This window comes from Emydura macquarii, unplaced genomic scaffold, assembly GCF_026122565.2.
Source record: "Emydura macquarii macquarii isolate MOO-44397 ecotype Brisbane River unplaced genomic scaffold, CSIRO-AGI_Emac_v2 contig_295, whole genome shotgun sequence".
In the NCBI taxonomy this organism is placed as follows: Eukaryota; Metazoa; Chordata; order Testudines; family Chelidae; genus Emydura; species Emydura macquarii.
In genome coordinates this window covers 14,312,444-14,324,536 of record NW_027130432.1, presented here as the reverse complement: position 1 = coordinate 14,324,536, position 12,093 = coordinate 14,312,444, and the positions used below count along the sequence as shown (strand labels likewise).

The 12,093-nt window shown below is 49.1% G+C and overlaps 1 protein-coding gene across 1 annotated transcript in view; it reads right to left on the bottom strand.

The window, feature by feature from the left end:
- CENPT (centromere protein T) overlaps positions 1-12,093 on the bottom strand; it is a 40,629-nt gene that overhangs the window by 12,321 nt on the left and 16,215 nt on the right. Inside the window, exons 8-9 of the mRNA XM_067553046.1 lie at positions 11,441-11,863; positions 8,824-9,048 (exon numbers count right to left, since the gene is read on the bottom strand). Coding sequence (XP_067409147.1) covers positions 8,824-9,048; positions 11,441-11,863 — 648 coding nt within the window. The remainder of the gene's footprint in view (positions 1-8,823; positions 9,049-11,440; positions 11,864-12,093) is intronic.

The following is a 12,093-nucleotide window of genomic DNA, read 5'->3' as shown; positions in this document are numbered from 1 at the left end:
CTACTGAAATACAAGTAATACCATAATACAAGGGCACAAGACAAAGTACTGAGGTCCCAAACCCAATACTTTGAAGTGCAGTCTAGTGGTGAACACTTTTCACAAAATGATCACTCTATATCTGACCTCTGAGTCCTCATGCTCAAAGGAAACCTGCACAACACCTTCAAAAGACAAGCCTGGGAGCATAAATTCATAACTTTGCTAGACACTAAAAATCAAATGACTAGAGACACTGGTTTTATGGCTTATTACAACAATCCCACAAGCAACCCCCCAGCTGCCTTTTTCCTCCCCCATGACTGGAGGGGTCTGATCAGGCCATTTCACCTTGAACTACAGTAGAACCTCAGAGTTACGAACATCTTGGGAATGGAGGTTGTTCATAACTGTACTGTATTTGCTTTTTTTTCTTTTCTCTGCAGCTGCTTGATTGTGTACTTCTGGCTCCAAACTGACTGGTCAGTTCGTAATTCTGGTGTTCGTAAATCTGAGGTTCTACTGTACTTATGCTATACAATCTCTTGTATTTAGCTGTGACACTGAGTCAATTTCCCAGACCTAAAGAAGAGCTGTGTAAGCTCGAAAGCTTGTCTCTCTCTCCAACAGAAGTTGGTCCAATAAAAGATATTAACCCACCCACCCTTGTCTTTCTTTCTAATATCCTGGAACCAACACAGCTACCACACCATTGCAAAAAGGAAGAGAATGCAAGTTTAAAGGAGCTACTATGTGGAACACTGTCTGCACCAGCTTGGTAGGGAGCAAATTCAGTGATTTTGAACTAATGAGCTGGATCCAGAATGCCACCCCTGTTTACAGTGCTCCCTACATGTACACAGAACAGATCACTGCCTAACATTAAATAAAGTGCTAGTTAACTTTGTGGGCAAAGTAAAGACCTCAGTTTAAACCACAGACTATTGTGACAAAGCTCTTCTCCACCTCAGTGGGTCCAGCACTTCCTTCTAGCGATAGATCAGAGAACTGCTTCAGGTTTAGTGTTCTTCCACCCTCTAGTGGTGGAGGAGGGTAATGCAGCCTCTCTAAGATGGCTGCTCCTTGCTGGCTCCCAGTCTTGTCTCTGGTTCTCACAGGCTCTTCCCTCTTCGCTGGGGTTCTTGCCCCTCCAGTGAATGGCTGGTAGGGGGACCCGGTCCCATCCTTGACTCCAGACTCCAACCCAGGGTCCCTACAAGTAGCAGCCTTATGCTGTGGCTTCAGGAAAGCTGCTAGCTTCCCTGGGTTACTTCCCCGTGCCCCTTGACAATGTCCGTACCCTGCTCGGACAGGGGTCCTTCCTGACCTCCTTGCCAGGGAAGGCTCTTGACCTGACAGCCTCAATGGGCATCGTAGTGACCAAACCAAATGTTCAATTCACCTTTCCCTTTGACCAGGGTTTTTCCCTTCCCCCAGTCTTCGTACCTGCAGGGTTCTCTTCTGACAGCGTTTGCTCCTTTTCCTAACTTCCTGGCTCTTGACAGTATCTTGCCTGTTCACACACTCTGGTAGCTCACCTCAGTCTCAACTCCAGCCACATCCTTTCTCTGGAGGGGAGGCTTTTAACAAATCCTAGGTGGGGGCCTTGATTGGCTCCAGGTGTGTTAATTAATCTGGAGTAACCCATGCTCAGCTACCAGGGGAAAAGGAATTTGCTGAGCTTGGGGCTGATACGTTGGCTTTCTAGCACTCTCTGATAACCATCTAGTCTGGCCCTGTCACATATCCCTTCCCCTGCTCAACAACAAGGGGTTGGGGAACTTGGGTTGCTAGACAGTGTGCCTCTGACAGGCCACCTGCATTGCTGTGGCAGCTCCCGGCCTTGTGTTGGATGGTAAAATGGAATGGCTGGAAGAATAGGAACCACCTGGTCACCCTTGCATTCTTCTCCTTGTTCTGCTGCATCCACTGGACGGGGGCATGGTCAGTCACAAGGGTATATTTTCAGCCTAGCAGATAATACCTGAGAGTTTCCATAGCCCACTTGACAGCAAGGCACTTCTTCACCACCACTGCATATTTCTGTTCCCTCGGAAGGAGCTTTCTGCTGAGATAGAGGATGGGGTGTTTGTCTTCTCCCACCATCAGTGAGAGGACAACCCCCAACCCTACCTTGGATACATCCATCTGTAGTATAAATTCCTTCATAAAGTCCAGGGCCACAAGTATGTGGTTACTGCAGAGAGTTTTCCGTAGGTCCATGAAGGCCTCCTCCGCCTCGTCGGTCCATGTTACCATTTCAGGGCGCCAAGCCTTTATCAGGTCCGTCAGGGGACTTGCTCTGGTGGAGAAGTGGGAGATGAATTGCTGGTAATACCCCACTACACCGAGGAATGCTCAGACTTGTTTCACTTGGGGCTTCACTACGTCTCTTGCCATGATGTACCCGAGGTATTTAGCTTCTGATAGTCCTATGGCATACTTCGCTGGATTTGCTGTAAAGCCTGTCCACCTCAGGGTATTCAGTACTGCTTCCACCTTTCCCAGGTGGGTTTCCCAGTCTGGGGTATGGATAATCACATTGTTCAGGTATGCAGCAGCATAGCTGGCATGGGGGCACAAAACTTGTCCATAAGGCACTGAAAAGTGGCTGGGGCCCCATATAGTCTGAAGGGGAGGACAGTGTACTGGAAGAGACACTCAGGTGTGGAGAAGGCAGTCTTTTCTTTTGCTTCTTTGGCTAGGGAAATCTGCCAATACCCTTTCCTCAAATCCAGGGTGGTCAGAAATTGGGCCTTGCCCAATTGATCATTTAACTGCATGGTATAGGGTACGCATTGAATTTGGAAATCTCGTTCAGTCGGCAAAAGTTATTACAAAACCTCATGGCACTGTTGGGTTTAGGTACCAGCACAATCGGACTGGACCACTGGCTGTGGGATTCTTCAATGACTGCCAGTTCTAACATTTTCTTTACCTTGGCCTTGATTTCCTCCCTTTTTGCCTCTGGGACTCTGTAGGGCCTTATTGTTACCTTGGCCCCAGGGTTTGTGATGATGTGGTGATAGGCCTCTGTTGTTCGGCCCAGCTTTGTTGATAACACATCTTGATTCCAATTGACCTTCTTGGCCACCTCAACCTTTTGGTCCGTTGTTAGGTCAAGGGATATCTTCATCTGCTTGTGTGGGTTATTTTCCAGAGGCAGAGTCTCCAGGGTGACTACATATGCCTCTCGGGCTTGCCAAGGCTTCAGGAGGTTGATGTGGTAAACTTGCTCTTGTTTCCGGCGACCCAGCTGTTGCACTTTGTAATTTACCTCTCCCATGGCCCCTGCCACTGGGCCAAGAGCTTGCTCTCGGCCATGGGTACCATACCATTACTCGGTCTCCAGGCTGGAACTGTCGAACCTTCACTTGGCAGTTATAGTAGGTCTACTGGGCCTCCTGTGCCTTCTCCAAGTGTTCTTGTACAATGGGAGTGACTCAGGCTATTCAGTCTCTCATCTGTAGTATGTGGTCAATTATGTTCTCCGTGGGTTCAGTTCTTCCTCCCAAATCTCCCTGGTGATGTCTAATATGCCCCAGGGGTGTCACCCATTTAATAACTCGAAGGGGAAAAACCCAGTTGAGGCCTGAGGAACCCGATTGGCAAACATGTGGTAAGGCAACAGAGTATCCTAGTCTTTCCTGTCCCGACTTACTACTTTTCTTATCATAGCCTTGAGGGTCTGATTGAACCTCTCCACCAGGCCATCAGTCTGTAGATGGTAGACAGAAGTCTGCAGGGCCCATATGTGAAGCAGGGCACATAAGTCCTTCATTAGCTTTGACATGAATGAGGTCCCTTGATCTGTCAGGATCTCCTTCGGTAGCCCTACTCTGGCATAGATTTTTACCAGCACTGTTGCTATTATCTTAGAGGTAGTGTTCTGTAGGGGAACGGTCTCTGCGTATCAGGTGGCATAGTCCAGGACAACACGTATGTGTTGGTGGCCCTGGGCCGTCTTCTCTAGGGGCCCCACCAGGTCCACAGCTATCCGCTCAAATGGGACCTTGATAATTGGCAGAGGAACCAGAGAAGCCCATAAGTTTGGACGGGGCCCGTGTAGCTGGCACTCAGGGCAAGAGGCACAATAGTGCTGGACCTACTCATGTACTCCTGGCCAGAAGAACCTCCGTAGGACCCTTGCCAAGGTTTTCTCCACTCCTAGATGTCCCCCAAAGAGGTGACTGTGGGCTAGGCTCAACACTGTCTTCTGATGCTTTTGTGGCACCAGGAGCTGCTGCACATCCTGTCTCTGTCTGTGTGACCTGGTACAATAGATCCCTCTTGATTATGAAGTAGGGCTCCAATCGCCAGGCTTTCCCTTCCACAGGCACCCCATATATTTCCACAACCTCCCACCTGGCGTTATCATACCTTGGGTCTTTTGCCTGGTCTCGCCCAAAACTCTCCCTCACAGGACTGAACTGTCCGAGTTCAAAGGGGCCTGTCTCAGTTCCCCTCCCCCACATTCGGTGGGGTAATAGCTAACAGCCCCATGGACACAGGTAACCCACGTGTTTGGCCTGCATCAGCTGTCTCCGCTTGACTGATTTCCCCGAGACTAGTGTAATAGCACTTCCAGAGTCCACAAGTGCCATGGTTTCCACCTCATTCAGCCTTACTGGCCTTGTATATTTATGTGGGGTCACTGCAACCCCCCCCCCATGTGGATCAGGGTGCAGGGGTCTGCCCAGCTCCCTAAATTACATTGCATGGGCTCCTTGGTATTAGGGCTGCTACATGCCCCAACTCCCCACATGCGTAACACCGGTACATGGCCTTAGGCAGCCCTCTATTCTTGGGCTAGGGAGTCTGACCCCATAGTTTGTTTTGTCTAGGTCATCCTGTCCCTTTGCGACCTCTGGCTGGCCCTCTGCTTCTTTCTTCTTTCCTCTAATCCTTCCCAGGTCCTCAGTTGCTCAAACTCCAGAGATCAGGGCCGGTGGCTTGACTTGGAGTGAGTTGTCCCTGAGTGGTCGGGAGAGCTGCTGGACATCTTTCTACCAATGTGACTATCTCATCATAGGAGGAGAGGTCGTCTGGCCTACCCAAGCGCAGAGGTCTGGTGGTAGTTCCCTCTTGTATCATCGATAACCAGGACTTCCAGGATCTCTTCTGGACCATGGACCTCAGGTTGCAGCCACTTCCGTGCAAGGTGGGCAAGGTCAAACAATTGGGATACCTCCACTCATGATACCTCTGGGCTCGCACAGCCACTGTTACTCCTGATCAGCCAAGACCTCAGCTTTCAGCTATGAGTAGTCAGCTGCGGCCTCAGAGGACATGTCATGGTAGGCCTTCTGGGCTTCCCCACACAGAAAAGGGGCAAGAATGCTGGCCCACTGGTCCTGGGGCCAGGCCTCATGCAGTACAGTCCTCTCAAAAGTCAGACTGTATACCTCCACATCTTCCGCAGTCCTCTTTGGTAGGTAGCTGGTGGCTCTCCAGGCTTGCGTTCTGTCAGACTCTCGGCCTACAGTGGTCAGGGTCTTTAGTTGGTCCATCACCTCTCTCAGGATGGCTCAGTCCTGGGTTGCCCAACTCATTAGCAATTGATTGGTCTCTTGTTGCACTTGCATTGATTCCTGCGGGGCAGTAATCTGGGCCCTGATGGCCTCTTGTTGGGCCGCTGAGACCTGTACTAGTGCCCTCACCACGTCATCCATTATGGTGAAGGAAACACACACACACACACACACCCACCCACCCACCCCTCTTTTTTTTTTTTGGTGCTTAGTCCGCTGCGCTTACACATACTTCTTCCCTGACACCAGTTGCGACAAAGCTCTTCCTCTACCTCAGTGGGTCCCACGCTTCCTTCTAGCAGTAGGTCAGGGAACTGCTTCACCCTTTAGTGTTCTTCCACCCTCTAGTGGTGGGGGAAGGTAATGCAGCCTCTCTAAGGTGGCCGCTCCCTGCTGGCTCCCAGTCCTGTCTCTGGTTCTCACAGGCTCTTTCCTCTTTGCTGGGGCTCTTGCCCCTCCAGTGAATGGCTGGTAGGGGGACACAGTCCCACCCTCAACTCCAGACTCCAACCCAGGGACCTTACAAGTAGCAGCCTTGTGCTGTGGCTTCAGGAAAGCTACTAGCTTCCCTGGGTTACTTCCCCATGCCCCCGACTTAATGTCCATACCCTGCTTGGACAGGAGTCCTTCCTGGCTTCCTTGCCAGGGAAGGCTCTTGCCCAGTAGGTCTGTCAGGGGTCATGGTAGTACCCAAACCAAATGTCCAGTTCAACCTTTCCCTTCTGGCAGGGTTTTTCCTTCCCCCCCAATCTTTGTACCTGCAGCGTTCTCTCCTGCCAGCGTTCTGCTCCTTCTGGCCTCCTGGCTCTTGACAGCGTCTTGCCTGCTCACACACTCTGGTAGCTCGCCTCACTCTCACAACTCCAACCACACCCTTTCTCTGGAAGGGAGGCTTTTAACAAGTCCTGGGCAGGGCCTTGATTGGCTCCAGGTGTGTTAATTAACCTGGAGTAACCCCTGGCTCAGCTACCAGGGGAAAAGGGACTTGCTGAGCTTGGGGCTGAATATTGGCCTTCTAGCACTCTCTGATAACCATCTAATCTGACCTTGTCACATTCTATATAAAATAGACAGACAAGTCTGAATTGTCCTGCAGTGATGGGAAAGAGGTGTAGTTAGATGTATACAATACATTACAAGCAACTTTCCTGAGCCCTGGGCACATTTGTTCAGCACACCAGCACTAAACAGCAGTAAAACCAGCCACCTTCCCAAAGCCAAGAAAAAAACCCAACCCTCCACCCCAATTACCAATCCTAGCCCTTTGGTGCACACCACTGGTTCCCCAAGCCATATCTCTTGGCAACCCTTATTTCAGACCAAGAGGAGATAAAGGTTCATTCTAGAGAACAGCCTGCCAGCTGCCCCCTCATTTATCAACCACTTGTGCTGCTCTCAGGTATGGAAGTGTAGTATAGCGAAAGAGCAGGACCCTAGCCTGGAATCTCTCTTTTTCATTTAAGGCTTTATAAGTCAAAGCCAACCCCTTAAACTCCAGCAGCCCAACACACAGCCAATGCAAAACCCAGGATGTTGGGGTCACGTGCTACTCTCAGGCTACTCCAATTAACCTTCAACTGCCACATTCTGTACCAGCTTTGGTTTCCAGGTACATGCTTCCCAGAGGCACCATGGGTGAAAATGGAGCAGGATGAAAACAAGAAGAGACCCTGCATGATGGCCCCATTAGAAGGCAGAAACAGCCCCAGAACCATGGAATGATTGGTCTCCTGCTGTGGTTTAAAGGGAATACCCATTTGTCACGCTGGCTGGAATGGTGGGGCGGGGGTTAAGGGGCGGGGGTTAAGGGGGGGGGGGGGCATTTAGTATATTGCTTGACATCAGTATGTCAAAATCATAATTCATGAGAGATATGCCATGTCAGGTACTGTTAGAAAGGCTATAATGTGCTAAGTAAGGTGATGATGTTTATGTTCATGTGTTATATGTATAATGGAAGTTATGGATATGTTTGATATATCAGTATTTCAAATTGTGCTGTCTGGGTAACGCCTCAGACAGGATGGCTGCAGAACAATAGCCTGCTTAATGGCCCATTAAGAGATTCACAGGTGCAAGGGGCCCAGGGGGAGAAGCTAGGGATATACCTAATGAGTCACCAGGACTTGCCCATGTGACTCTGAACTCCATTTTGGTTCCTGTGAAATTCCACAAGCAGCATGGCAAGGGCCAGAGGATATATAAGGCAGAAGCCTCGGAATCCATTTTGTCTTCAATCCTGTTCAGCTTCAGCCACCTATCTACCTCTGGATCAAGTCATCTGCAACTGAAGCTGTGAAACAAAGGACTGAGACCCATCCAGGTACTGGATGTAGACCAGAGGGACTATATAAGCCTGCTAACTCCACAATTCTTCTAGAAACCTGATGTATATGGACTTTTAATCATTTGTATGTATCTGATTACTTTAATCCTTTAACATTTCTTTTATTGATTGTTCCTTTCTTTTTATAATAAACCTTTAGTTTTTGTTACTAAAGGATTGGCTGGCAGCGTGGTACTTTGGGTAAGATCCAAAATTATATTGATCTGGTACTGTGGCTGACCCTTTGGGGTCAGGAGGAACCTTTTTGGTAAAGAGCATAGAGTTTAAATAACTGGTCTCTTTACTGAACCTAGTGGCTGATTGGGAGCCAGAGACTGAAATGTAGTAAAAGGAGCTGTGTGTATTTGTGTACTGGCTTCTTGATAACTGGTTTGGGGAATCAGAAGCACAGTTTGTGGCTGGTTGGGAAGTCTGGCTTCAGTGCCACCCACCAGTGCTGGGAGAATCTGCTCTCCTTTTGCAGTCTGCCCTGATCTTGGCATTTTCCGGTGGCTACCCTAGGCACGGAAGGGTCACACCATTACAAAATCCTGGCCAGCCTGTCATCTCTAACAAGGTGAAGAGATAACATCTCAGCAAAGTTAGATATCTGGAACACTCAAACAAAGGAAGTGGGCTTAACTGGAACACGGCTTGCCTGGGAAGAAAGTTATCCACCTTTCTCATGGAGCGGTCTGTTCTCATGGAGCTGTATAGACCTGCCAACAGCATGTGAATAGAAAACTTATTCCACTTTCAGTAACTGCGTATGAAACAATAACAGGCAAATGAGCACATCAGCAAGCCTGACACTCTCCTTAGAGAACTTTGACCAGCCATGCCTTTGAAGTTACTTTAAAGAGATTATCTCCAGGACCTGCAGGGGAACAAGTCATGTTTTGCCCACCAAGATTCCTGCTGCCCATTGATTTGCACCAGGCAATGCACCCAGTTACCTTTCATCACTGCCCTGAAAATGCATCTTACCCTCACTGGCAGCCCCTTCCTGCTCAGCTCCGTCCTCCTCCATTTCATGCTCCACATCAACCATCTCTTCTCTCTCATCTGCATCCAGCTTCTCAATCATATGAGATACAGTTTTTCTCACTGATATATTGCTAGATTTCACAGGGTGTAGAGCAGACAGGGTGTCCGAGCGTCTGCTCCTACTCATGAAGGGAGCTGGCGTTGAGGAGGTTGATCTGTCAAAAGCTGGACATTCAGAGAGTTAGGGTTACACAGAAGTTCTGTCCCCAGTGTACCTTTATAACATTTATTATGGCAAGTATGAAATATATCCAGACACCAAGGGAGGAGTTTGCATGAGTTGCCCTCACTTTACTCAGGACAGTTCAGAGAGTTCACATTATGCATTAGGAAGTGGGTTTGAAAGAGACCTTCACAACTTGGCTTTTCTCAGACATTAGCTACATTCTAGCAGCAGCAGCACGCTGCATCATCAGCCTTTGATATTAATGGAACACAAACACCAGTGCCCTTAGGACGTGCTCCCATTCTTCTAGTCCTCCTCCACTCCCTTTGCTCAACCCAATCCTCCCACACCTCTCCCTTGGATTCTCACACTTTCCTCCATGCTGCCTGTTTGGCCCAACATTCCCTCCCACCAAGCCCATGGGTGAGAATGTAATTGGCCTGTTCTGTAGGATGCTGTGCTCTAGGAAAATTGGAAGCTCCACAGGACAGGGAATTTCTCACTCCACAGCTGTTCTGGACAGCACCAAGTGTACTGGCTGTGCTTAAATACTGATCTGGCCTAGAGGAAATGTCACATCTGGCCCTCTTGACAAAAGTCATAAGATAGAAACTGAGTGTAAAAGAAATGTCAGGATAATCACAGGGCTCTGTATTTTAATCCAAATCTTCTGTGTTTTGCAGGAATAGCTATGCAAAGCTATTTCCCATTTCAGATGGTGATCCTGATGCAGCAAGGCAGGAAGGTAAGCGGGAAAAAGATGCTGTTGGCTCCTTAACACTGCAGTCCTGCCTCAACCTCTGTAAAGTCAGCAGGAGCACTCACAGCACCCATGTCAGCCATCAGTGTTAGTTCCTGCTCTCAGCTCCCATGGAGCCCAGGTATTAAGCTGGCAGCTCTCTATGTCCTGAATGAAACGGTTCAGGTGCCCACCTGTAAATATCCCAGAGATCAAACACCCCAAATCTATGCATAGACTTGAACAATTGAACTTGTGCTCAAACCAATTTCACACTAAAGCCTCAGCACAGAGCTGCTCTAGATCAGGGTTTTCCTACCAAGAACTAGAAACAAAAGCAGTAGCTAAAAATCCTGGACAGGGGAAAACAACTAACTTTCAGGTGAGGGGAGGGGAGATGACTTTTTTTTCATACATTCATAAATTCCAAGGCCAGAAAGGACCATTGTGATAATCTACTCTGACCTTCTGTACAGCAGAGGCCATATAACGCCCCACCAGATAATTCCTAGAGCAGATCTTTTAGAAAGTCATCGATCTTGAATTGTTCTTCTCCTTTCCCAGGCCCAGACTGTATCCCCATCCACTTCTCCAACTCCAGCCTGCCTCCATAATTCTCCTTTGCTGTATTTTAGTAGGGAGACCCACTTGCCAGGGAAAACTCACTCCTGAACTCTTCTGGAGACTGGCCAGAGATAAAGATAAGGTCAAGCCAGGTGTTGCTTTCTCCACAAATGACAAGGCAGGTCTTCCTCCCACTGGGATTGGGGGGGGGGTAGGGGGGGGAGCGAGCGGCCCACACAGCAGAAATAAAACTCACCACTCAGGGTTGGTCCTAAAGAAGCTTCTGCCCAATGGGGCAGGGATCCCCTGGTAGTGCCTGTACAAGAAACTGGGAGCAAAGTCCATGGCAGCAGTGGTCTCCCAACTGTGGGAGAACTTGGGCTACGGACAGAAGGGGAGGTGGTGACAACTAAGGATATGTCTACACAGCAAAGAAAAACCCGTGGCTGGGCAGTGCCAGCTGGCTCAGGCTCATGGGGCTATTTCATTGCTATGGAAACTTTCGGGCTCAGGCTGAAACCCAGGTTCTGGGACCCTCCTACCTCGCAAGGTCCTATTGCCCAGGCTCCAGCCCAAGCCAAAACATCTACCCAGAATGAAACAGCCCTGTAGTCTGAGCCTGCGTCAGCCAGCACAGGCCAGCTGCAGGTGTCTAGTTGTTGCATAGACATAACCTAAAAAGCCAATAAGGGAAATGCTGGTGTCCTCAAAGAACATGTAGAGGGGGACGGGACACATCCTGCCAGCCATCCAGCAATGGGGAGGGCAGGGGACTGTCTTCCCCCAAAGGGCTTTAGGCCACAGGGTGGGCCTAGCAAACTGCCAGACTCAGGTGTGATTAATGTATCCAGCAAGCTATTTACAATGGCCATTCTTTGATTATAGGACAGTGGTTCTCAATCCACAGCCCAATCAGCACACAGCTGTGGCCCATGTGACACCCTCAGGACCATACAGGTTTTATATATAGTGTCTGGATGTGGCCCAAATAACACAGCATGGTAAATAGATTAAGAACCACTGTAATAGGAGAAGCAGCTTACACAGCAAGACCCAGCTAAACCCTCTTTGGTTCCTACATTACTTACTGCCAGCCACCAGCTCATCCGCTCCAGGAAGTTGCTCTGCATAACTGCTCCCTCGGGTATGTTCTCGCTGCTCTGCACTCGGGCTCACAGCCTTTCCTGGAGACTCAGTGGCCATCTTGTCAGTGTGTTCGGGATCCCAGCCCAAGTCCTTCTCTTCACCTCTCACAGTCATTTCCACTTCTGCATCCACATCAGACACCATGCCCTCCTGCAGGGTCTCCCCACTAGCTGCATTAGAAGCCTTGCTCCCTTCCACCAGAAGTTTTCCATTCAAGAGCTTTGGTTCAAGAGCAGAAAATCCTGCTTGGCTTTGCTCACCGAGCTGTGGCTGAGCAAAGAGCTCCGTATTGCTGAGGATGATTTCAGTCTCACTTGTCACTCCAATCATGGATGTTGCTTGCGACTCCACAGGATAATTTTGTGCTGGTTAGAAATTTTAAAAATAAGTTTAACCTGGGGAATCACTCAGGGCCCTAGGAAAGCAGACGTTAGCAGGACATGCATACAGATTCATTAACTCAGAACTCTAGCCCTGCCCTTAATGTCAAGCCATAAGCCCTGATAGCAATTTAATTCCAGTCAAAACGACATGTGCTTCTACACCAGTCCATAGCATTCTGGATAAGAGCTGCAGAGCAAGGCAGTCATCTCCC